Here is a 26,361-nt window from a genome sequence, read left to right as displayed (position 1 = left end):
ATTGTAAGTTGTAAACCAAGTTTTCAAAAATTGTTACTTGTGATTTTTATGGCTGGGGAGGGAGGGCAGATGGGTGGTGGCTGGGGTGTTTGTATGGCTGAAGAGGTGCATTCTGGCACCTAAGACTTTGGAGCTTAACTGATTGGTGGCACTCGTTCACAATCTAATTCACTTGCTATATCACAGCTCCTTGTGGAAGTTAAAGAGGATACGGAAATTAAATTCCACTGAAAGGAAACTTCCAAGTAGACACAAGCTGCAAGCATGCGTCCCGACAACTGGTATATAATACTTTAAGATAGGACACATTTACGGCATTTCAATGCTCCATTATGCAGTGAAATTAGTTTTGAATTCTATCCCACTCAACTGCTGGACAAGCTGTTCTAACGAGTTTTCATAATATGTGTGCTGTTTGTGGGCTGTGCAATAGCATTCAGTGATCAGCCAAGATTTTCTGCACTAGAAACTAGAGACCAATGTCGCCGTCACTGTCACCAACACCACCACCAAAAATGTAAATCATTATAATTTTCATATTTCTCGGCTGTACTCTTATGTGATGGTACTGCCGTATTTTTTTGGCACATTCAAAATTGAGAATATGAAAAATAGAGCTTTTGAATGTAATAATGATTTTTAAGTGCTAGTGAAATAATTGTTGATGTCACAAAGGGACCTGGTCTGGTGTTGGATACGGAAGATGCAGAGCAGATAGGCAGAGCCCTTTTGGGTAATATGTGAACAGTGCTTAGTTGAAGTCAATGATAGTCAACAAAGTTTGCTAGACACTCATTATAATGATAAATTTGGAGCTGCCTAAGGGCACATAAGATCAAGTGAGTGAGGAGCATGTCAAGTCTACTTGCACTAAGAGAAAGATAACCAAATTAGAAGACGAGGAGGGGAGGCAGTCGTCCCTTGCCCAGTAGTGTAGGTGACAGGTGTCATAGTAAGACTGGTTACAGTATGTGTCACAAACAAGTGGATTCATGGCAACATGTTGGACACATGTCATATGTAGCATCAGTTAGAACATACTGACTGCAAATACAGGGAGACTCTGCCTTGGATGCTGAGTGTGTTGCTCTTGCATATTGGCCCCTTTCCTGCAGGACTTAGAATGTGATGCATTTATAGTCATCTAGTAGAGCTTCTTGGCATAGCTGGTCAGACACCTTTCTGACTTTGGACATTTTTTGACATTGTGTTATTAGTACAGCAGAGCTGAAAAGTTATCTTCATCGTTCTATTAAAGTTTCATAGCCACAATATTTTTATCTCTATAAAAATTCTAGCCAATTAGCCTTCATTTTTTTATCTACCTCTTTGAGCCAATGGGTCACTGTGCTCCTCACTCAAACCGCATACCATCTGGTACTAGTAATTATCAATGTCTAGCTGTTGTTCCTCAGCACTGACTTTAGCTTAGTACAGTTCACATATTTCCCATATGGGCTCTGTCACTCAGCTTCTGCCCTCACACTGCCTACTTTAATTTTGTTAATTTTACTCCCAACATTTAACATCTGTTATCACTTTCAGTCAAATCATTTTTCACATTATTATCAGTTCTGAAAACACAAACCTGCTTGACATAGCCATAATACTGTTCAGTCATCACAAACATACCAAGAGATGTATTAAAATTGTAAAAATTAATATTTTGCATTGACAATGACAACGAGAAAATACACATTACTTTAACCTACAATTATGTTCAGCACACAATGCAGAGAGATGGTGCAGGGTAATGGTGTGACTATAATGTCAGAATTAGACTGCAATTGACCTTTTACAAATGTCATGATTAGCTGATACAGAGTGAGTCAAAACGGACTTTACAAATTTGGAATAATATAGGAATGTTTTGAGATAACTTACAGAATAAGTAGATGTATCATACAGGTTTGATTCACGTAGCGCATCGTATCCCATTCCATCAACAGGTCCACCAGCATTGCACAGTTAAAAATGGCTACTTACACTGGTAAGGAGCATGCTTGCTGTGTGTCTTGGTTTCATGAAACGAACTCTGCAACAACTGTTCAGTGTAAATTTCACACTGAATATGCTGAAGAACCTCCAAAGCAGGCCTACAATTTACTCCTAGCACAAGAAATTTGTTCCGAAGTGTTGTTCACAGCAAACATGATAAATCGCCATGTTTCCCTCGAGTTGACAATATGCACGAAACCTTTTTAATTCCATAGATCAATGAATATGACCGAGATGGAATGATTTACCATTAGTGAGATAGTACACCACCTCATTTCCTCATGGAAGTTAGAGGTTTCCTGGATAATTTCTTCCCAGGTTGGTTGACTGGCCGTGAAGGGCCAATCGCATGGCCACCTCTCTCCCCAGACTTGATGCAACTGTATTTTTTTCTTTCAGGTCTCTTTATACCCAATTTGCTGCAATGAGTGCATGAAGAAACTGATTACCAGTGGGGTGTGTGCCATGTCAGAAATGGCAGTCATACTGAACCAAATGACGCATCTACCGATTTGGTACGTTATTGCAATAAGTTTCCAAATTATTCCGAAGTTGTAAAGCCCTGTTTAACTAGCTCTGTATTTTCCATTAAAAGGGTTAAAATACATTGAAAGTCACACTAAATGCACCACACCTCCCTCCCATATTGCTCGTGGTGTTAATTCACTAAGACATGTCTAAACAACTTGCCCTGTCCTTCACGTCTACTTTTGAAACAATTTTATTAATTTATAGAATATGATTGTGTGAATAAAAACTCTTTTTGCACTGAAATTAAAAGGATTTGGTTAAACTGAAAAATTATAAGTACTTCTCGGAACATTTAACAATCTTGTTACTAGCAAAACGAAACACACAAGATTTCACTGGCCATGTCAATACTTACAGTGCGTACAGCACCCCAAACAGCTTCCTGCAGTCCAACAATACGTGTACCCACTAAATGTACACCAGCTGCCCATACCGCACATTCTTCATGTGTCCACACCTCGTAGCAACTATCATCCTTACCAACTGGTGTCATTCCAGCTACAGCAACACTTCCATCAACTGAATGTGATCGCTTTGCCTGTACAGATACAAAGTTCATGATACAAACAGCAGATTTAAATAGCAATTTCAATTAAAAAAAAAACTGTTATATATGGATCAGAATAACAAAGTGATTGACGGTTAGCCATTTGCCACAACCATAGCAACAGCTAATAAGAGAATGTGCTTGGTTGCACCTTTTGTTCCTTTTATCATTGTTAAATATCTCTGCTATCGTTAATATCCAGCTGCAGATGACACTTGTGGCTGATGGCCTAAAAAGTTATGATCCGTTTTGTTGTGTGCTCTGTTTCTCTGTGCAGAAAATTCATTTTGCACTGCAAAACGTCTGAAGCTTGCAGCAGAAATGTGCAAAAAAGTGAGATTGTTGAATGGAAAATTCAGAGATCTGCTCATGTTTTGCATGGTCAGATATGGGAGTTTGTGTGCTTGGTACAGAATATTTTGAGAAGGAGGGAGTATTGTCTCTAACAAATGTCGTCAAAAGGACTGCAGATGCTTTGAAGATACATAAAAACCCTGACATCAAAATTTGTAAGAAAAAGTTCTCAGCAGAAAAGGAAGAGGCTGGTTATGGACACCTAGTAAAAATAGCACAACAGAACAAGTAACAAACCTAGACTCTCATCAACAAGTTGCTGTTCTCAGCCACATACCTGGATATTACAAGAGACTAAACATCCAACTATTAAAAGATTGTCTGTTACTCTTCATGAGGTCAGATTGTCTGTTGCTCTTCATGAGGCAAGATTCCTTTGTTAATCCCTTAATGTCAGGCACTGTGGATTCGCATACCATTGTGTCTCTAATAAGTGAAAGGGTAACTGTTTTCGAGTGCCAGTGCCGATAGGTACCGACTCTACACAAGGCAACACTTCTGACATGGGCTATTTTCTCCTCTTGAGAGTTTCGGGTACTTCTAGAATGACATAATTTTCAATTTCTTTCCTCCACAAAATCATTAAGGGGTTAATGCTTGTCAGAGCTCTTGCTTTGTAGTAAGTGCTGCCCCCCCCCCCCTCCCCCACCCTTGCACGTGCATAGCAGCACTATGCAAAGTGCTTAAATGTGACAAGTTAGAACTGGTCACCAGATTGGGACTCTGACTGTGATATCTGTCTATAATAGGCACTATCTCAGCATGCCTCTACGCACCTCGCACAGATGTGTTCAGTTGAGAAATCAACTGTAAGCTTACCTCATAAATGTATGTTAAGCTGGCACACCGGCAGTGAAAGGCAGATGTCATGGTGTGAGTCACAATATGGCACACATTTACAATGTCACAAGTAACTGATACAATGTTGCTGTGTCAAAAAGTAGCTTGAATACATGTCACTATGTAGTGTGTTACCAACTATATGGTATTTGTATTATGCAAAACAAGGGTACTGCTAAATATCAGCTATCAACAAACTCAACCAGTCTCCAAAATCAAATTAAACAACAGGATAACTATAGTGGATGGCACGAAAACAGAGCTTCAAGGTCATCTCTCCGTCTTACAGCATTTAATAGCGATAATTTCAAATGTTCATAAAAATTTAAAATAAAATAAAATAAAATAGCAGGCAACTCTATTTTTAATCTAGAATATGAGTACTTTCCAAAAAAAATTCTCACTAGCTACTAGGGGGAAAAAAACTAACATTACAAGAAATTTTGGAGGAAAATAATTTTTTACTTCAACCTGTGGTAGTAACTGAATCACTCATGTAATCGGAATGAAAAAAAAAAAAATATATGAACATCCTCAAATTTTACAGATGCATATGCTGCATCTTTGTTTTGGAAACATGGAAGTATTCTGAGGTAAAAATAAAATAATATAAGAGGTGTGAAACTGTGCCGACTGCATAGTGAAAAATGTAGTCACTGATGAATTTTTGTTCTGTAGGACTGCAATGAAACTTCCCGCGAGAAAGTTGTTAAGAAAACTACAAAATCATTTTGGTAACGTTTCAGACATCATTATTGTATCGTATCACGTACAGAGGCAAATTACTTCTGCGATATTCTGTGTGCAGCAGTACGCGAGTCGTCACAGGCAGTCGCCAAGAGTTTTGTTCGGACGGCTCGCTTTAATGTGACAGAGAATATTCCACACTTCATGAAAATATTTTACTGGCTGCTAATACATATCCTTCGTCATTGCATCCATCACTCAAAACGCCAATACATGCTATGCAAAAGTAATTCTGGTTATTTTGAAGCCAAGATTTTCACTGAAGTTGAGCAAAACATTTGTTCGAAAGATTTTGTGAAACCCAAGTTTTGTCTACATTTGCTGTAAGCCTATTATTATCAGCACACAATATGTGTTTGGTGCACAAAAACCTCGTTCTTATGACTGCAATGTCCCTGTCTTATGTTACAAACTTCGCCCACCATTAAAGTTTCTGAATTAAAAACCAAGTGGGCAGAGAAGACAGTGCTTTGAAGTGTCTGGCCAGTATAATCAATTTTGTCACAGACAATTCCCTGTATTCCTCTAGACGTTGGATACTATCCTGTCATATTAAAGCAATACAATTCTACGTTCTAGCTTCTTGTAAATGTCGTCAAATATCATTGATTTCTATGCTCCTCTGAAGAATCAGAATAGGTGCTGGGACTGTTATGTTACTGCACTATTTATATATACAGAAGCACCACAACATTTTGTCATTTTATGACTGCATTACCCTTACAACGAAACAGCCAGTACATCCTTCTATGAAAGAAAGAGTGTTAAATTTCGAATATACAAGTAAACCAAATGCAGTAAGATTATATCCGAAAGTAAAGACATTTGATACAGGTTTTTAAGAAAAACTTTTGTTAATTAATGCAGAGTTGACAATCTTATTTTAATTGGCAGTTACTGTCAAGTAAACTAATCGCCACACTTGTGATAAATTTATCAGACATCTTCTGTAAGGGAAAAACATTCACAGTATGTCCTTTATAACTAAACTGAATTGACAAACATTTAAATCAAGTCAGCTTTTTGCTTAGATGGCATTTACCTAAACTGAAGGATCTTCCGTGTCTTCAGATTCACTGTCACTTGTTTCAGTCAGATTTTTCATCACAGATTCCACTATGGTGTTTCTTAAACCGAGTTTCAAGAAATCAGTTTCTTGTAATGCTTCTGCGTGTTTTACGCACCTCTCCCAGTCCTGCTGAGTAACATTGTCAAGAGCTTCGAGCGTTAGCTTCTTGACATCAGCAAGTTTGAAAGTAGTATTTATTTTCCACTACTTCTCACTTTACTTGGGCCCATATCAATTCAATGGGATTATACTGGCAGTGATACGGTGGTAGATGTACCACTTGGTGTCCCATTTCGTTTGCCAGTTGATCTAATTCATTCTTAAGTCTTTTTGGCATCTACGATTTCTTCCTTTGACAGGAGTTCAGCCTTTGTTTCATTGACTGTAAATGAAATATTCTTTCTCTTTAACCACTTGAAAATATCTACCTTGTGCTAATTTGAATGTGGCAGCTTTTCTATCTGAATGGAGTGGTAGCTGGCAATAACTGACCCTTCTTCCAGCGCAGACAACAGTAAAATAAACCAATCCTTAAAAACTTCTCCATTCATTTCTCAATGTTATTCAGATTGGCAAGAACTTTTCCCCACCATGAAAAACAAGTTTGGCCACTGGTATGAAGCCTGTGGTTAATGAACCAGTGTGGGCGATGATTAATCGACCACCTCTACCAGTAGGCCCTTTCAAACCGCTGTTTCCTTTGGAGTCGTGCTGTATATACTTATTGGAGTGGTTCTGTGAAACCCAAGTACACTAAAGGCCTGGTTGTCTTCAGCAAGCAAAGAAGTGCATTGTATGTAAAAACTTCGCTCTTGCTGCTGCAAGGGAGTAGAGAAGACGAAGAATGAAGATCTCTGAGCCCAAGTAATTAATTTTTTTCACGGAGGGCAGCCTATATTTTTTTAGCCATTGGATACTCTCCTCTGTCATGATATCCAAGGACAGTTCTAAGCATGAGCTCTTTGTTAAAATCATCAAAATCAGTTGATTTCCGTTCACATTTGTATCCCTATCTTGGAGAATCGAAACACTCATTCATGTCTGGAGATTCTGCCAATGACACAGATTTGGTAATACAGCCTACAGTTGACTTTGAGACACCACACACTTCAGCAGTAAGTTTATGAATTTGCACAAAAATTGTTATTTCTCGCTTCTTCATTGTCGACCAGATCAGTAAAACACTGAGTACATTAGATATGATAATTATCAATTGCTTACGAATGTCTTTCCACCCTTTACGCACACCGACCAGAGGAGTATTACATGCAGCCCATTGCTCCTGCATTGTTATTCACCACTGAACAGACAGCAAACACCTTCATAAAGACAATAAGACACTGAGATCAGATGTGAACACTTGATATCGCATGGTAACACTGAACTTTCGGCTGCTCTGACCTACTGCACCGCTAATGGTACCTACATGGCAACAAAGCTGAGAGGCGGGCCAATCACAGCCACAACCCCTGCTGGCGGCAGGCAGCAGCCGTGACCTAGAGGACTCTACTTTCGTGCTGGCCACTATAAGAACATATAATTTCTCACTTAGTTCACACAAATAATTTGCTGACAAGTCAGTCAAAATGGAATTAAGTGTTCAGTGTTAACAGTTATCAATGGGAACATTTGTTCAACTCTGTTGTTACTGTCTTCTGTCTACAGACTACTTTGATGTCACTCTCTACGCCAGCCTATCCTGTGCAAGCCTCTTCATCTCTCTGTAACTACCACAATCTACACTGGTTTGAACTTGCTTACTTCCTCTACTATGTCCAACCCCCACACTTTCTTCCATTTACAAACTAACAGTTCCTTGATGCTTCAGGTGGTCCCCTATCAAATCTACGCAGAAATTAGTTTAGTTTCTCTAAACATATTGCTTAACCACTTAACCACTAGCCATTCAAATTTTGTCACTCTGTAAATTTTATTTCATGATGAACTGAAACTGACAGTGCCTACAGAGGAAAATTGGACTCACTCTGTTTGAGATGATACTACCTCTGCAATGTAAGTGTGCTACTTATACAAAAAATATTGCAGATATTGAACTTTAACATTAAAGTATTTGTAACTACTTTCCAAGGCACAAATTACAACATAAAAAATAAATTAAGTCAATGAAATTATGAAAATACAAATAAATAAGAGGTACAAGCATACCTTGTAAGAGAAATATGATGTATGGTCTCTTGATAAATGTAGAATAACGTTAACTTACATAGTTTTCAAAATACATTAATGAAATTAAATTTACCTTCTTTGACATTTTTTGATGGAAATGTTCAACCATGTGTGCAGTGCGAAGACTTCGTTTGCCACGTGTACCACTGCCACCGCGTGACTGCTCCTCAACTATATCTTTCTCATCTGCTGATGCAGGCAACTCTCGTTCTGGTCGAGATACGAGATAAGGACCAAAGAGATCACCGCTACCAAGTGCCGAATGTGGGCCGCTCTTACAAAAAACACAAATCCACGTTGGGTCTGAAGTGTGTGCATCATATCGTGCCGACAATGTGCTGCTGAATAGCCCACCGCCACCTTTACCTGTAGTAAAAGAGAAGCAATACTTTCATATCTGCTATTATGGTCAGGTAAATGACTACATGAAGCTTGTGCTCAACTCCTAAATCTACTGGAACATGTCGAACATTTTTAAGCTGAATTACATGTCTCATTCCATAGCTATATCTGCCACCCCCCCCCCCCCCCCCCCCCGAAATCCCTCATACCCCAGTACAGTGTGTGCTAAGATGGTCTTCACAGATTAAAAAACTGCTGTGTTAGGGCCCTAAACTTTCACCTCAGCATTTCTTTTAGCAATCCCTATAAAAATGAGGCTTTAGTATGTTATAAGCATTCTTCCCAAGTAAGACAGACAATGTGAATTCTCTTCCCCACAAAATTTGAATACTGCGCTAACTTATGGTTATAGTGAAACACAGAGTTTCGTATGTACAAATTAATTTTGATCATTTACAAAAGAACATTTTGTTAATTATGCCATGTATGTTGTTCAAAAAATAATGAGCACATTTACTGCCAACTGAAATGGTGCTTATGGAAAAGGAAAGATAACTGAAATTAAGATGCATTTCTGGGCTTCCCAAAATGATACTTTCTGCAGGAACTAATATGAAAACAAAATAAACAAACAATATATGAACCTTGGACACAAGCAGTGTGTAGAAAGGTGTTCTCCAACTGGAAATTGATTACAAATTTTGGCTCAAGTCTAGATCAAGGCCAGCAGCAATCATGGCGGTACTCATCTACTGCTCATAGGTTGACAACTGTCAGTTTCATGGAGTCAATAGGACGATTCTTGTACATAACAAATGAGAGGCAAGAACAGAAGCAATGTATTTCTAGAACCAAAATTGAAACCACTGTCTTGTTTGCTGTTTTTCGTTATATTAGTGAGCTTTGAGAAAAATAGTTTGTAATTATGGCAGTGAGAGCTATAAAGCAGACCGATTTAAATGATTTAGTTCTGCATGCCAACGTATTTAGTTGGTGTATGTCTCATTCTAGACTTTCACACAAATTTTCTTATAATCTGGATACCAAAGACTTAAGTGCAGAAATTCATCTAATTTAATGCAATGAAATGAAAACTATAACTGGCATAAGAATCAGTTTTGAGGATACAATGCTGACAAATTTACTATGTTTTGTACCATCCACAATTCTCATTGGTGGCAATGAAACAAATTGGATAATTCTATCAAAAACACACAAATTATGCACAGACAGCTACTTCTGAAAATAAAAATGAAAAAAGATAATAATGAATAAATTTTTATAGTGCAGGTAATGATAATAAAAATACTGGAGATAATGTACTGCCAACTTATACATGTCGTTTTGAAGTAGTGCTTTGAAATTAGGTACAGAGTATCAGAATCAAAAGAGCCTAAACAGAAATATATAACAAAAAAACCAAACAACAAATACCATAAGTAATAAAAAAATTTCAGCAAAAGAATATAAAACATAAAAAAATGCTAAAAATATGAAGGTACAGTAAATAATGCCCGAGAAACTGTATAGTTTTTAACCCTTTCATGACAAACGGCATATATGTGTCCCATGTACAAGTTTCCCAGAGTTCACAGGGATATATATATATGGAAGTCCCACATCTGTGTGGTGCTACCATCTAGCATTGAATGTAATAACTGTTTGGAGCCAGAAGGCTCATTGTTTGGCACCTAATGTGTAAGATATCACTTTACTGTTTCAGTTGTGCATTGTGTGGCTTGTGTTTCAGTGATTTTATGAAATTTTTTTCCTGTCTGCAATTGATAGCCTAAGTGAAAGTATTTAGCCTCAGTTTTCCATTGTTTGCTAGAACTAAACAGATCTATGCACATATTTATAGATAAAACATTTTTAAATCAACTTAATTGTTTTGCCTTATGACCAGTGTTAGTAGAGATTTCTATTTGTGCCTTTTGTTCATATTCGTGTCTAACTTTTTACATTTACATATTTGATCTGGCGCTGATTGTATTTTATTTCTGTTGATTTAGTAAGAATGGAAAACTACACATACTCCTGGTTAGTTTTTTCTAATGAATACTTGCCTCCCCATTCTCTTTATATTTCTTCCAGTTGAAAGCTGCCTTACAAACATAATGTGAAAAGAAAGTTGGTCACGTTTTCATCTATTATTACTATTCCACATGATGAAACTGTTTACTACTGCAAAAACCCCTCCCCAGTAAAATTCATCATTTAAGTGACCTACTGCCAATAGAATACCTTCCTCTCCACTGCTCAAACTCGTCTACAACCCTCACAACAGGTGTGTACTCCACAATGGATGGAGGGCAGGCCATAACTGAGGTTGCATCATCTCTATCATCCGTGATGCTTAATTCCACTTTATTTAAAACGATTATAAAACTACAAACAGCTGAATTCTGGAAATATGGCCTGACTCGCTATCCTTTACAAAAACAAGAAACCATTTTTTACTGTAATACGTGAAATTTTAATTCATTCAGTCATTAAATGGTTAAACAATTCCATCTGGACAGGCTAAATAAGCAATAAATAAATGGTATTTCACTCACCCCTGTACTCAAGATCATTATGGTAGGATGAATTCTTGCGACGACTGGAACCTATTGATGTTTTCCTGTCATTGCCTTCATCATCATCCAAACGAGCTGGGCCATTAACTACAGTAACACTGTAGGGACTGTCACGGGGTCCTTCTAGATGAACCACAGGGCCTCGTGACCTCCCACTGCTGGCATTACTACCACTGTCAGTTGCAACACCACTTGCATCACGGCCCCGTCTTCTTCCGGCTGCCAAAGGTATGGGGCTGTCACAAGTTGCACCCGCTTCAAGTTTTGGTCGCTTCACCTTTTTCTTGTGTGATGACAGCCCTTCGTCACTTATCCCACTAACCCGTCCTGCCTGTTTCCTTTTCTTTTTCTTGGGTGTATTCTCTGATGAAGAGAGGCCTAGGACATTATCGGAAGAACGATGTGAACTATTTCGTGAACCCTTGGGCCGGCCTCGTTTTGAAACTCGTGGTTTTGTATCTTGTGGCGGTGGTGGTGGAGCTGGAGTTGCAGTCACAGGCGGCGAAGTATTTTCAGAACCACTTAAACATTCTAATGCCTTTGCTGCCATTGTGGAAGAATCTGTAACAGATGATGATGGAACTTCCGCTTTGACAGTATCTGAAGAAATATTATCTTCCTCTACAATTCCTGCAAACATTTTCTCAAGTTCAGTTTCAACATCAATTATAGTACTTTTTGGCTCTAATTTTGGCTCAGATTTCACACTATCGGAGTTGAGAACGGAAAGGAGGTCATCTGCATTATCATTCTTTTGCGGAACACTTTCACTTTTCACAGATGATTCTACAGAGTCAGTATTCTCCGAGGGTGCAGCTACGATATTGTTAACAGCTTCTTTTGTCACTTCTTTTTCTGCAGGTTTACTGTCCTCTTCCCTCTTTATATCACTTTCAGAATGATCAGACAGTAGCCCAGTCAATTTGGTTACAGTTTCACTTTCAGAGACCACTGGCTCCACTTTCACAGCTTCTTTCAGTTTCTCTGAACTATCAGGCATGTCAACTGGAGCTGTCACAGTATCTTCCGATCCTGGTGCTTTTGAGCTGTTACTATTACTCTCCGTATCACTGGATGTCTTTGCAACTCTGACAGGTTTGTCAAGTTTCCGTTTCCGTCTTGGCTTGCCATTGTCTTCATCTGTGCTCCCATTGAATGTAGGTGATGTAGTGCCATCTTCATGTGCTCTACTAGCAGGCCTCTGTGGAACAGCAGAATCACCGGGTGACGGGGACTGTGCATCACGACCACCACCGCTATCTTCACTTGTGACTGCTGGAGAGACAATTACGGATGCAGGAGCCACAACAACCTATCGAGATAAAAAAGGTCACAATTACTCAAAATCCTGAAATCAGCAGCCATTGTTTCATTAAAACAGGCCATACAAAATATAAAACTAAATGAGTGGTAACCATTGGCAGCCAACATATAATAATTCACATGTCAAATACAATAATACCATCCATATGAATAAAAACTGAACTCAATGACTGAATTAACAATTTTAATAGCAAGTATGCGATTCTGGCCAAAATCATTTTCAGCAACAATGTGACATCATCATCATCATCATTCCTCTCTCTCTCTCTCTCTCTCTCTCTCTCTCTCTCTCTCTCTCTCTCACACACACACACACACACACACACACACCACACACACACACACACACACACACACACGACTATTAAGACAATAGCAAGTAGTAGAAAAATTCTATGTCTCCACTTATTTTTGCATAGATGGAAACTAAGGATGGAATATGTATATGATTGCTGCAGAAACAACTTCTGAGAATAGACTGACACCTTCATTTCCAACAACAGGAAAACAGCTATTTGTAAATCAGTATAAACAAGCTCTATCTATATAAATTAGACAAGTACTATGAAAGTGTTATGGAGGTGACTTTTAATCCATTTCATTTTCTCTTTCCATCAGAGGCTTATCTCACGAGAGGTAAGATAGATACTGCCTACAGCAAAATTAAAGAGACCTTTGGAGAAATGAGAGCCACTTGTATGAATATCAAGAGCTCAGATGGAAACCCAGTTCTAAGCAAAGAAGGGAAAGCAGAAAGGGGGAAGGAGTATATAGAGGGTCTATGACAAGGGCGATGTACTTGAGGACAATATTATGGAAATGGAAGAGGCTGTAGATGAAGATGAAATGGGAGATACAATACTGCGTGAAGAGTTTGACAGAGCACTGAAAGACCTGAGTCGAAACAAGGCCCCGGGAGTAGACAACATCCCATTGGAACTACTGACGGCCTTGGGAGAGCCAGTCCTGACAAAACTCTTACCATCTGGTGAGCAAGATGTATGAGACAGGCAATATACCCTCAGATTTCAAGAAGAATAAAATAATTCCAATCCCAAAGAAAGCAGGTGTTGACAGATGTGAAAATTACTGAACTATCAGTTTAATAAGTCACAGCTACAAAATACTAACGTGCATTCTTTACAGACGAATGGAAAAACTGGTAGAAGCCGACCTCGGTGAAGATCAGTTTGTATTCTGCAGAAATGTTGGAACACGTGAGGCAATACTGACCCTACGACTTATCTTAGAAAATAGATTAAGGAAAGGCAAACCTACATTTCTAGCACTTGTAGACTTAGAGAAAGCTTTTGACAATGTTGACTGGAATACTCTCTTTCAAATTCTGAAGGTGGCAGGGGTAAAATACAGGGAGCGAAAGGCTATTTACAATTTGTACAGAAACCAGATGGCAGTTATAAGAGTCGAGGGACATGAAAGGGAAGCAGTGGTTGGGAAGGGAGCGAGACAAGGTTGTAGCCTCTCCCCGATGTTATTCAATCTGTATATTGAGCAAGCGGTAAAGGAAACAAAAGAAAAATTCGGAGTAGGTATTAAAATCCATGGAGAAGAAATAAAAACTTTGAGGTTCGCCGATGACATTGTAATTCTGTCAGAGACAGCAAAGGACTTGGAAGAGCAGTTGAACGGAATGGACTGTGTCTTGAAAGGAGGATATAACATGAACATCAACAAAAGCAAAACAAGGATAATGGAATGTAGTCCAATTAAGTCTAGTGATGCTGAGGGAATTAGATTAGGAAATGAGACACTTAAAGTAGTAAAGGAGTTTTGCTATTTGGGCAGCAAAATAACTGATGATGGTCAAAGTAGAGAGGATATAAAATGTAGACTGGCAATGGCAAGGAAAGCGTTTCTGAAGAAGAGAAATTTGCTAACATCGAGTAGAGATTTAAGTTTCAGGAAGTCATTTCTGAAAGTATTTGTATGGAGTGTAGCCATGTATGGAAGTGAAACATGGACGATAAATAGTTTGTACATAAAGAGAATAGAAGCTTCCGAAATGTGGTGCTACAGAAGAATGCTGAAGATTAGATGGGTAGATCACATAACTAATGAGGAGGTATTGAATAGAATTGGGGAGAAGAGGAGTTTGTGGCACAACTTGACAGGAAGAAGGGACCGGTTGGTAGGACATGTTCTGAGGCATCAAGGGATCACAAATTTAGCATTGAAGGGCAGCGTGGAGGGTAAAAATTGTAGAGGGAGACCAAGAGGTGAATACACCAAGCTGATTCAGAAGGATGTAGGTTGCAGTAACACATCACCAAGTCCACTATCATTCCATTCACATATGCTACAAAGGTTCCTCAAGAACCAAGGTGCCTGCCCAGGAGGGGTGGCTTGCCTGCCTCTACAATATCGATAGGTGTTACGAAAAAAGTCAACCACATTAGAGGGGTATCTGTGGAGAGGTACAACACACACATGGTTCCTGAGGAGGGCAGCAGCCTTCTCAGTAGCTGCAGCAGCAATGGTCTGATGATTTTTCTGGGCTTGTAATCTTAGTCAACATGGCATTGCTCTGTTGGTATATAGCTGAAAACAAGGAGAAATTACAGCTGTTATATTTTCAGAAGACATGCAGATCTATAGCATGGCTTAATGATGATGGCAACCTCTTAAGTAAAATATTCTAGAAGGAAAATAGTTCCATTGAGATCTTCAGACAGAGACTACTCACGATGATGTTCTCAGAAGAAACAAACATGGCTCTCTACAGTTCATAGCATGCAATGTTATATACCTTAACTGCACACGCTTGGAAATGAAAGGCTGTAGAAATGTGATTAGGGGACAGACGGATGTCAAAACTTCCTGTCAGATTAAAACTGTGTGCTGGACCACGACTCGAACTCTGGACCTTTGCTTTTTGTGGGCAATTGCTCTGCCACCTGAGCTACCCAAACCCAAGCATGGCTCACGACCCATCCTCACAGCTTTACTTCCACCAGTATCCTATCTCCAACCTTCCAAGTTCACGTAAGCTCTTCTGCAAAACTTGCAAGACTGGCACTCCTAGAAGAAACGATGTTGCACAGACATGGCTAAGCCACAGCCTGAGGAATGTTTCCAGAACGTTACTTTCCCTCTGCAGTGGAGTGTGTGCTGATATGAAACTTCCTGGAAGGTTAAAACTTTATGTCACAGGAGAGTGTCTGAAGTTTGCAAAGTAAGAAATGAAATACTGCTGAAAATAAAGCTATGAGGATGGGTCATGGGTTGTGGTTGTGTAGCTGTCGGTAGGGCACTTGCCCGTGAAAGGCCGAGGTAGAGTGTTCCAGTCTGAATCTGGCACACAGTTTTAATCTGCCAGGAAGTTTCGGATCAGTGCACACTCTGCTGCAGAGTACAAATTTCATTCTGGGAAGATACATGCCACCTACAGGAACAAAGTAATATCTGGAGAAAAGAGAAGAACATTTTTTGAGTATTAAAACCTCAGACGGCAAGCCTGGTGTGACAAAGGTAAAGCTGCAAGACGGAAGGAATATCAGTCTATATAAGGAACAAAACTTGAAGATAATATTGTAGAAAGGAAAGAGGAAGTACACGACAATGAGATGGGCACTACAATACAGTAAATTTTAATATCTAAGTCGAAACGAGGGCCCTGAGGTAGATGAATTCCTTCAGTTATTAGGATCCCTGTGAGTGACAGCCATGACAAAACTGTTCCATCTCTTAGGCTTAGTATATTAGACAGGCACAATACCCCCACACTTTAATAGGAACAGATTCATCCCTATGCCAAATAAAACAGGTGCTGACAGATGTGAATATTACAGAACCATTACTTAAATCAGTCATGGCTGCAAAACAATAATAAAAAGTGGCACAAGCCGACCTTGGGTAAAATCAGTTTGGGTTCAACTAAAATGTAAGAACATACGAGGCAATACTGACCCCAAGTCTTATCTTAGAAAACAGGTTGGAGAGAGAGAGAGAGAGAGAGAGAGAGAGAGAGAGAGAGAGAGAGAGAAAGAGAGAGAGAAGGATGTTTGCAGATATGTGGTGTGGAAATATGCAGGGAGACAATGCTATACAGTGCCAGCCACTTTGCAAATCATACAGACCATTTGCTATGGTAGGAATGGCACTTGAAAGTAGTTCATATAGGTTGGCAGTAGCTTCAACTACTTAAGACTTTTGTAGCAACCACACAAAGTGTTGCTGGTCTCCTTTGTTCGCATTTAGTGTTTGACTAACTCAGTCTGTGATTTTCTTTAGTCCACATTTATTTATTTGTGTGTGTTAAATGGTATACCACTTCATAATGGGTAAAAAGTCAGTGAGACAGTTTACAAATAAAAGTAAGTGTAGCATTATTCAGGACGCGTATAACAATTCACAAACAAAGCTTGTTGACATTGCACAAAAACTGAACATTCTTCCATCATCACTAAATACAATAGTGAGCAAACAAAATACAACTGAAGCATCACATTTGGAAGGAGGAAATGGAACACAAAAATGAGTGCACGACAGTCAGTTTCCAGCACTGAAAAATGCGCTACTAAACTGGATAACACAATCTCGTGTTTCGAACATTCCAATTGGTACAGTGGTTCATGCTAAAGCAAAGTATTTGACACACGAGTCTTGCAGATTTCAAAGCATCCAATAGTTGGATCGAAAGGTTCAAGAACATACATAATTTAGTACATAGATTTGCTCAAGGTAGGCTGGAAGCATGTGAACATTGACACTGTTTAGTCACAGAAAAATACTCTTCCACTAATCATGGAAAACTGCAGTCCCAATTATGTTCTTAATACAGATGAAACGTGCTTATTTTTGCAGCTTCTGCCTGACAAAACTCTGGAGATCAGACGAGAAATATGCCACAGTGGAAAATTTAGTAAAGAGAGGCTGCTGTATCATGTTATAACAAAAGTGGACCTGAAAAGTTGTTTCCAGTAGTAGGAAAGAAGAGGGCACCACAATACTTCAAAAATGTGCAGACATTTCCATGTGTGTGTTTAAAAATCAGTAACAACAACTATTTTCAAACAATTCTTGCATGTCTGGGATACAAAATTGGGATTCAGAAACAGGAAGATCATCCTCTTTACTGACCACTGTGCAGCAAATCCCCCAGATACAATGTATCTATGCAATATAAATGTAGTGTTTTTCCCTCCCAATTGTACAAACCACCTTCAGTCACTTGACCACGACATTACCAAATACCGGGAACAAAAATTACAGGAAGATTAATGTACAGAAGCTACTAGCTGGTCTTCATATACGACGAGAAAAGTTGCGATTTAGGAAGCCACACATTTTGTTAAGAAGTTTTGAGAAAGTAAGGCCGCTTCAGCTGTAAGTCCTTTACCGATAGGTGTGACCAGTTTCACAGTCTTTTAGTTTTGTTACGGTGCATTAAAATCATGATCCAGTTGAGAAAAGAGAATAGCATGACCCAGCATTCATAGTCAGCAATTTTTTGCTAAGTAGCACAATATGTCTCAATTTTATTGCACCTCATGATGGAGCTAAAACATTGCAAAACCTGTCATGCCTGTAAATAAAGTACCTATAGCTGAAATTGTCTTATCGTTTCAAAATGATATATCCAGACTGTGGCTACCCTGACTGACTACCCTGATTACAAAGTCTGCTTTTTAAGAAGTGCCTGGTATTCTGTGCAGGAAAGCACTATCTCAAACTGCTTCAATAAGGCTGGCTTTCACCAGATGCCAGTACTTACAGAAAACATCATGCCAGAAAAAATAATTGTAGCTGAACAGCAGCAGCAAATAATGGGAAAGAAGAAAATACTGACTGTCTTCACTTTGATGAATGTGTTGATTGTGACAAATATGTTGTTGTCTGTCAGTCCATGACAATTCATGAAGCGCTGCAGGAACAGCTTGCAGAGAATTAAGAGGAAAGTGAAGACGAGAATGAACCAGACCTTTTATCAGTTGCTACAATGTCAAAAGCTACTGGAGCAATGGACACAGTTAAGCACTATGTTTAGAGTTTTGAAGTTGACGGAGAAGTGATGATCACATTGAGCAAGATTGTCATACAATATTAAAATTAGGACAAAAGAAACAATCAACTATTAACATGTTTTTTTTTTTTAAACTTTTATGAAGACAGGACAACGCACAGTATGTTATTGTGATACAATAAAATTGGGCTAACAAGATTACCACATTTACCTGAGTATAAGACAACCCTGAATATAAGACGACCCGTCCTTTTTTTAAGATGTTCCTTGAGAAAATAAATTTTTTAAACTTATTATGTCTATTCAAAATTATAAACTTACAATGACATAATATATCTGCTTAAAAAGTAACATTAGACATTCACATACTTAGGCCATTTATTCATTGTCTACATTTTGATAATACAAGGAGTAACAAAATGAAAGAAATTTTTTACGTTATTTTTATCCTAATAACTTTTCTGTTTATTTAGCCTGTCATCTGTGGTATCATTATTTTTAATCATAATCATCATCATCCTAACAGAACAGCTGCGAAGCTTCTATCCTGGTTGTCACAAATATTTGGCTATTTCTTCCGAATATGTTGTGATTTTTGAGGTTGTGGTTGGGCGGGGCCTGATATAACACAAAGCAGATTTTGTTTCTATACTGACATGAGAATCTCACAATGTCTGTTGCTTCCAAACATATCGTCTGCCTGCTGTTCTCTCATTGGCTTTCCAGAACCAGCAGCTGACATATCCCTCTATCGTTCCCATCACACCTCATGGTTAGTATCGACAATAGTGCTGCATGAAATATGTAAATATGCCACTGGCCCCAAACTAGACTTTCAGCACCTTCTGCAGAATTTTATGCTATGTTGAGTATTTGTTCGATTTTAAAGTCAATTCAATTCAGAGTACAAATAGATTGAGGCAAACTGCAGCTTCAACATGGTAGACACTCATAAAAATCCAAAGAACACAGAATAGACTCCCATGGTTAGCGACACAATGAACTATGCTGCCCGCTCACCATTCCCCATCCTGCACTCACAATAGTTCTAAGCCACACTGGCGTCACTGTTCCCCCTCCAACCCTTCCATAGTGCTGTGCTCGAACAATAGTAAAACACGGACAGTAATATCCTTAACATTACAGGTCATATGCAACAACACCAAGTAATAGATAAATAAAGGACCGCAACCACAATTCAGTGCATTTCTTGAACTTTCACTCGTACCGCAATCTCCACAATGGGTCATCCCAATGTAATTTATTCTTGTGATAACAATTGAAGCCATGTCAATGTGATTTATTTTGCCTGTTAAGATGTTTAATTCTGGGTTATTTTCTTTCTTGTTTCATCTTAATTTCACCCTCTTGCTCTGAAACTGATTTAAAAGCTGGTGATGTTTTTCCCTGGTATTCTAATACATGAACAGCGACCAAATTTCTCATTTTCAACTCACTTGGTACATCATTACAGCTTCTCACAACCAAATAGAATACTGACTTGGGTTCAGAATCAAGTAAAGGTAAGGTATTTGGAGGACAAGATTTTCAACTTTGAATGTTACTTTTACTCAAAAAGCAGCATAAATGTACTGTATGTATGTGGTGTCCATATATGTACAATAACTTTTATTGCAAACCTGTTCAGTTTATAACTAGATAGAATTCACTGGTATTTCCTCCTGTGCTTCACAAAATTGTCAATTTTTAAGTTGAGCATTAGATTATTATGGCAGCTAGTTCATAGTTACTCACATATCCCTTGCACAATGCACTTGCACCACAATTCAAATGTCATGATTGTGCAAGCAAGGTCAATACTGTATCAAGCACTTCAGTTTATCGGCAAACCTTGACCATTCAAACAGAAGCATTGTTTACTAAACCCTACCCTTCAGAGTTCATCAGAACAGATTGGTACAAAAACTCTATAAATGTAAGACAACCCATATTTACTCTATTAAACTATGTAACGAAGTTGGTCTGAGCGGCAATAGTTTAATCTGTGAATATGAGACAACCCCATATTTTTCTGATGATGAATTTGGGAAAAAACCTCCTTTTATAATTAGATAAATATGGTAAAATTTACAGACAGTTTGTTGAAATGAAAACTGCTATTCAGTTAGCAGTAGCGATTCACTACGCAGAAACATTAAACGGATGATGGGCATTTAGTTTTCAGAAGAGTAATAAAAATTTCGATTTTAGTTTATTTTTATTTTTCATCATCACATACTAGGGACATACTTTGGACACTAGAGAGTGTGCCTTCATGTCACTTGGCTTTCCTGCATTCCTTTTGGCTGATGGCATAAGTGTACACATTTGATTTACCAAATGTTGCCATATTTAACACACTTTTGCTTATTGCATGCTAACACACAATTTTGAGAGTTTCTAGGTCTGATATTCTGAACATGACCTCGAAAATGCACATTTTGAATGATAATTTACACATTGCCATAACATGTTAGGAAATGTAGCATTATGAGAGCCCACATTACCCCAAATATGGTACCTGTAATTGTGCATTTTCATAAAGAATAAAAATCACATCATGACCAAAGTTGGCATTTTTCTGTAGTATGTTTCCCTGCTTATGACGTTCAAAATCAGTGGCCCTTTCAAAAATGTGCTAACAAAATTCCACTGTACTTTTGAAGAATGTGTGCAATCCAACATTGCCTCCTCATAGTCGAAAAGGCATTACTAACCTAACCTAGATGTATGACTTAAAATCTGTTATGTACACTCACCGTGCTGACAGGAGTTTGTGGAGAATGTTCGGAACCTGAGCTAGTGCTCTGAGCACTCCCCTTCTTGGTACCACTCTCAACAAGGTTTTCCAGGATTGAATCAACTTTCTTCGTGCGTTTTATTGTGCCACTCTTCGGAGATCGCACAGGTGAGACTGACCCAAGATCTTTGGAAGATGTAGGGGCTGGTGACGGTGAAGGTGATGGTCTTGGTTGTGGTTGCTGCTGCAACCCTGGTGGTGGCAATTGGTGGCCATCATCTGAGTGGCGACTGGCAGGGGATTCTGGAGGAGGTGGTGGCGTTGGTGTGTGTGCTGGAGCAGGTGCTGGTGCTGGTGCTGGTGCTGCAACAGGCGCCATTACAGCGGAACCACTAACAACGCTGGGAACTGACGGACTTGACGTCGCAGGTGCTACTGCAGGTTCGTGTTTGTCTCCACTGATAGCTGCACCACCTCCTCTATCAGAAGTAATTTCTGGTGATGGCCGACTTGGTTCCAGTGTTGCGGGTGACATTGGGGTAAGCTGAGAGGGCATTGTCAGCTTTCGTGGAGTCTGGGCAATGACACTTACCTATAACAGTAGATAATTATTCTTGTTTTAGATTACCTTTGTTTGCCACCACGAAAAAGAAGTCAAAGTTATTTTACAACTTCATCACATATAATCAAAATTGCAATTTATTTTTTATCTCCAACAAACCATCTAAGTTGAAAATCCACGTTTTCTCTTTGTTGTTTATGTTCATAGTACTTGATACGAGAAGCAATTGTGTGAAAACTAGAAGCATCTGGCTTTAAAACTAACTTTGATGTACATATCTGCTTTATGTACATTTTTGAAATTTTGTCTGTTTCTATCAATTATGGTAAAATCAAATTCAATAATTAACAGAAGAAATAAAGGTAACTAGTCATGGTATAGCTAAATTGTCCTAGTAACCACAAAATGACAATTTAGCCACACATGTTTGTTTTTGTTAACCTGTTACAAACGAATATAAACAATGTCCAAAAGTTTAATATCAATCAAAATGTTTACGTACTTGTGGAGGACACACCACTTCACCCATTTAATGAATGGTTACTTTTACTCTAATTATTTTTATTCCAACCAGAACAGTCAAGCTTTGCATCAAATTAAATATGGTAAAGCAACTTACAAATACATTTTGAAGACTTTTGCAGGTCATAAATTCTGTAATTGCTTCCATTATACAATTCTATGTTCCCTTCGACAGATGGATATAAAATCTAAAAATCAATATTTTTCAACTACTTTATCTTATTGAATATTTTCATGGAAGTGATTGTAAATTTATTTGATTAGAGAGATACTCTGCCAAATGTTGCTGAAGTAATGTCAAAACTCATTATGTAGCGGAACTGTGCTTATGGTGCTGTTTCCAAGTGGTACTACAAACATGTTGGGTGGAGTTACTGGGATGACACAAAATAGTTTACTGTTCAGTCTCATTCAATGTCAGTAGTACAACACACTATTTCCCTACGTTAAAAATATGATTAGGGTGGTTGTTATTCTGGTTGATTATAACATTTAAATAGCACTTAAAATCAATATTCTCACAAAATATCTGTTTTTAAATGCAACCGAAGCTTAAAAATCATTAAACATCAAGATCTGATCACTAATTGAAAATGCTCTGTTGCTGGCTGATGCTCTGTGATGTCAGAGACTAGAAGTAAGAAAAAGAAATACATGTGTTATAAGAGTGTTAATCAGAGTTACGACACTTTTATGTACTTTTTCTACAAACAGTTTAGCTGTTTAGTGATGGAACACATAGGTTACAACTTTTAAATAACAACAGAAAGAAGTTTTGTAAACACATGTAGTGGAAACATTGCAACAGTTGATGTGTTTATGCTACACCAATTTAGAGAGGCAATGACGGACTTTCTTTTGCCTGCTCCCTGCAACATTATTAAACGTGTTCAAAACTAAGGAATTGTACAACTTTCACAAATGGGTCTGTATATTATAACTAGATTGCCAACTATCAGTCAAGAGCTACAACCCAAGACACAAGAAAAATATTCTTGCGAAAACTTTGTGCCGATTTCTTCTGTACAAGACACTCAGCAGAGATACTGCACGCAGGAGTAGTTCGGTAGCACACCTGAATGATGATAAGGTGGTCCCATGTTTGAATCCTGGAAGGATCAACTACATTTTTGAAAGTTTTACATGAAATACGAAAACAGCATTAGCAAGAACTGACTGCTGTCGTCACTTCGATTGTGGAATGCTTTATAGACAGGGTGGTCCATTGATCGTGACCGGGCCAAATATCTCACGAAATAAGCGTCAAACAAAAATACTACAAGGAACGAAACTTGTCTAACTTGAAGGGGGAAACCAGATGGTGCTATGGTTGGCCTGCTAGATGGCACTGCCATAAGTCAAATGGATATCAAACTTCGCTTTTTCAAATAGGAACCCCCATTTTTTTAACTACATATTAGTCTAGTACATAAAAAAATATGAATTTTTTAGTTGGACCACTTTTATCGCTTTGTGATGGATGGCGCTGTAATCGTTGCAAACATATGGCTCACAATTTTAGATGAATAGTTGGTAACAGGTAGGATTTTTAAATTAAAATACAGAATGTAGGTACGTTTGATTATTTTATTTCGGTTTTCCAATGTGATACATGTACCTTTGTTAACTTATTACTTCTGAGAACACATGCTGTTACAGTGTGATTACCTGTAAATACTACATTAATGCAATAAGTGCTCAAAATGATGTCCGTCACCCTCAATGCATTTGGTGATACGTGTAATGACATTCCTCTCAACAGCGAGTAGTTCCCCTTCCGTAATGTTCACACATGTATTGACAATGCACCGAAACATGTTGTCAAGCGTAGTCGGTGGATCACGATAGCAAATATGCTTCAACTTTCCCCACAGAAAGAAAATCCGGAGACGTCAGATCCGGTGAACGTGCAGGCCATGGTATGGTGCTTCGACGACAATCCACCTGTCTTGAAATATGCTATCAATACTGCTTCAACCGCACACCGGACATCCATCATGTTGGATGTACATCACCATTCTGTCACGCAGTGAAACATCTTGTAGTAACATCGGTAGAACATTATGTAGGAAATCAGCATATATTGCACCATTTAGATTGCCATCCATAAAATGGGGGCCAATTATCCTTCCTCCCATAACGCCGCAGCATACATTAACCCGCCAAGGTCGCTGATGTTCCACTTGTTGCATCCATCGTGGATTTTCCACTGCCCAATAGTGCATATTATGCCAGTTTACATTACCACTGTTGGTGAATGACACTTCGCGCTAAATAGAATGTGTGCAAAAAATCTGTCATCATACCGTAATTTCTCTTGTGCTCAGTGGCAGAACTGTACACGAGGGTCAAAGTCGTCGCCGTGCAATTCCTGGTGCATAGAAATATAGGACGGGTGCAATCGATGTTAACGTAGAATTCTCTACACCAACGTTTTTGAGATTCCCAATTCTCACGCAATTTGTCTGCTACTGATGTGCGGATTAGCCGCGACAGCAGCTAAAACACCTACTTGGGCATCATTTGTTGCAGGTCGCGGTTGACGTTTCACATGTGGCTGAACACTTCCTGTTTCCTTAAATAACGTAACTATATGGAGAACGGTCCGGAGACTTAGATGATGTCGTCCAGGACACCAAGCAGCATACATAGCACACGCTCGTTGGGCATTTTGATCACAATAGCTATACATCAACACAATATCGACCTTTTCCGCAATTGGTAAACAGTCCATTTTAACACGGGTAATGTATCACGAAGCAAATACCATCCGCACTGGGAAATTTTACACGATACCACATACTTACACGTTTGTGACTATTACAGTGCCATCTATCACAAAGTGAAAAAAGTGGTCCAACTAAACCATTCAAATTTCTTTACGTATTACATGAATATGTAATAAAAAATGGGGGTTCCTTTTTTAAAAAATGCAACTGGTATCCATTTGACCTATGGCAGCAACATCTAGCGGGCCAACCATAGCGCCATCTGGTTTCCCCTCTCAAGTTAGACGAGTTTTGTTTTTTGTAATTTTTTTTGTTTGATGCTTATTTCATGAGATATTTGGCCCGGTCACTATTAATGGACCAGCTTGTACAGCTTCACATAGTCTTAGTCTGAGAAATGGACAACAGAGGATAAATGCATTTACTTCGCAAACAAACAATTTGTGGTGTCACCGTCAGACACCACACTTGCTAGGTGGTAGCCTTTAAATCGGCCGCGGTCTGTTAGTGTTGTACAGCCGACTTTGCTTGCGGTGGTTCACTGACAAAATACGCTCTCATATGCCGAGATGATAGTTAGCATAGCCTTCAGCTACGTTACTTACCACGACCTAGCAAGGTGCCATTATCAGTTTCTATTGATATTGTAAATTATATAATGTCAAGAGCGACGTTTGTCATCAAAGGATTAAAGTTACGTATTCCACCATCTACATCCATTGTTTCTAAATTCTAATTTCCTTGCCCTGTTCCAGACCTCACGCCAGCCTGCATGAGCTAAATCAGGTGCCTTTCAGCCTCCTCTAGTAACACGGTGTTGGCTCTCCTACCAACCACAACATTGGTGACGAAGCAAAACTGCGTTCTTATCGATATTGCCCTGATTTACTTGTGTAATGGCTTCTCCACAATCTCCAGATGTACTGTCCGAATTTTATCGCTTACAGATTCCGCAGACGCAGGCATTACTGGATGCCCTTGGACAGCTCGCCCAGGGTAAACGTGCAGTGCAAAACGATGCGGCAGCAGCCGCGCCACCGCTAACGCAGCCACAACACGCTGTTGCACCCACTTTTCGACCTTGTGATGCTGCACTGGAAAGCTGGACAGAGTGGTCACGCCAATTTGGATTCCATCTCGCTGCCTACAGAATTCAAGGTAACGATCGGCAGCCACTTTTGTTGTCTTCGGTCGGCGTGAATACATACTGTGTGATAGTCAAATTATTTCCCCGGCGCGACGTAGCAACTCTGTCCTATGAAGAAATTTTGTCTGCATTAGATGTGCATTTCAAAGAATCAGCCAATG

The 26,361-nt window shown here is 38.9% G+C and overlaps 1 protein-coding gene across 4 annotated transcripts in view; it reads right to left on the bottom strand.

The window, feature by feature from the left end:
- The window catches only part of LOC126325248 (nascent polypeptide-associated complex subunit alpha, muscle-specific form), a 109,935-nt gene that overhangs the window by 30,332 nt on the left and 53,242 nt on the right, over positions 1–26,361 (bottom strand). For all 4 annotated transcript variants that reach the window (XM_049995157.1, XM_049995160.1, XM_049995156.1 and 1 more), the window contains exons 6-9: positions 21,260–21,832; positions 11,174–12,506; positions 8,347–8,639; positions 2,885–3,067 (exon numbers count right to left, since the gene is read on the bottom strand). In XM_049995157.1, coding sequence (XP_049851114.1) covers positions 2,885–3,067; positions 8,347–8,639; positions 11,174–12,506; positions 21,260–21,832 — 2,382 coding nt within the window. The remainder of the gene's footprint in view (positions 1–2,884; positions 3,068–8,346; positions 8,640–11,173; positions 12,507–21,259; positions 21,833–26,361) is intronic.

Source organism: Schistocerca gregaria, chromosome 2 (assembly GCF_023897955.1).
Source record: "Schistocerca gregaria isolate iqSchGreg1 chromosome 2, iqSchGreg1.2, whole genome shotgun sequence".
NCBI lineage: Eukaryota > Metazoa > Arthropoda > Insecta > Orthoptera > Acrididae > Schistocerca > Schistocerca gregaria.
Note: the sequence above shows the minus strand (reverse complement) of the source record. Positions and strands in the feature narration are given on the sequence as shown.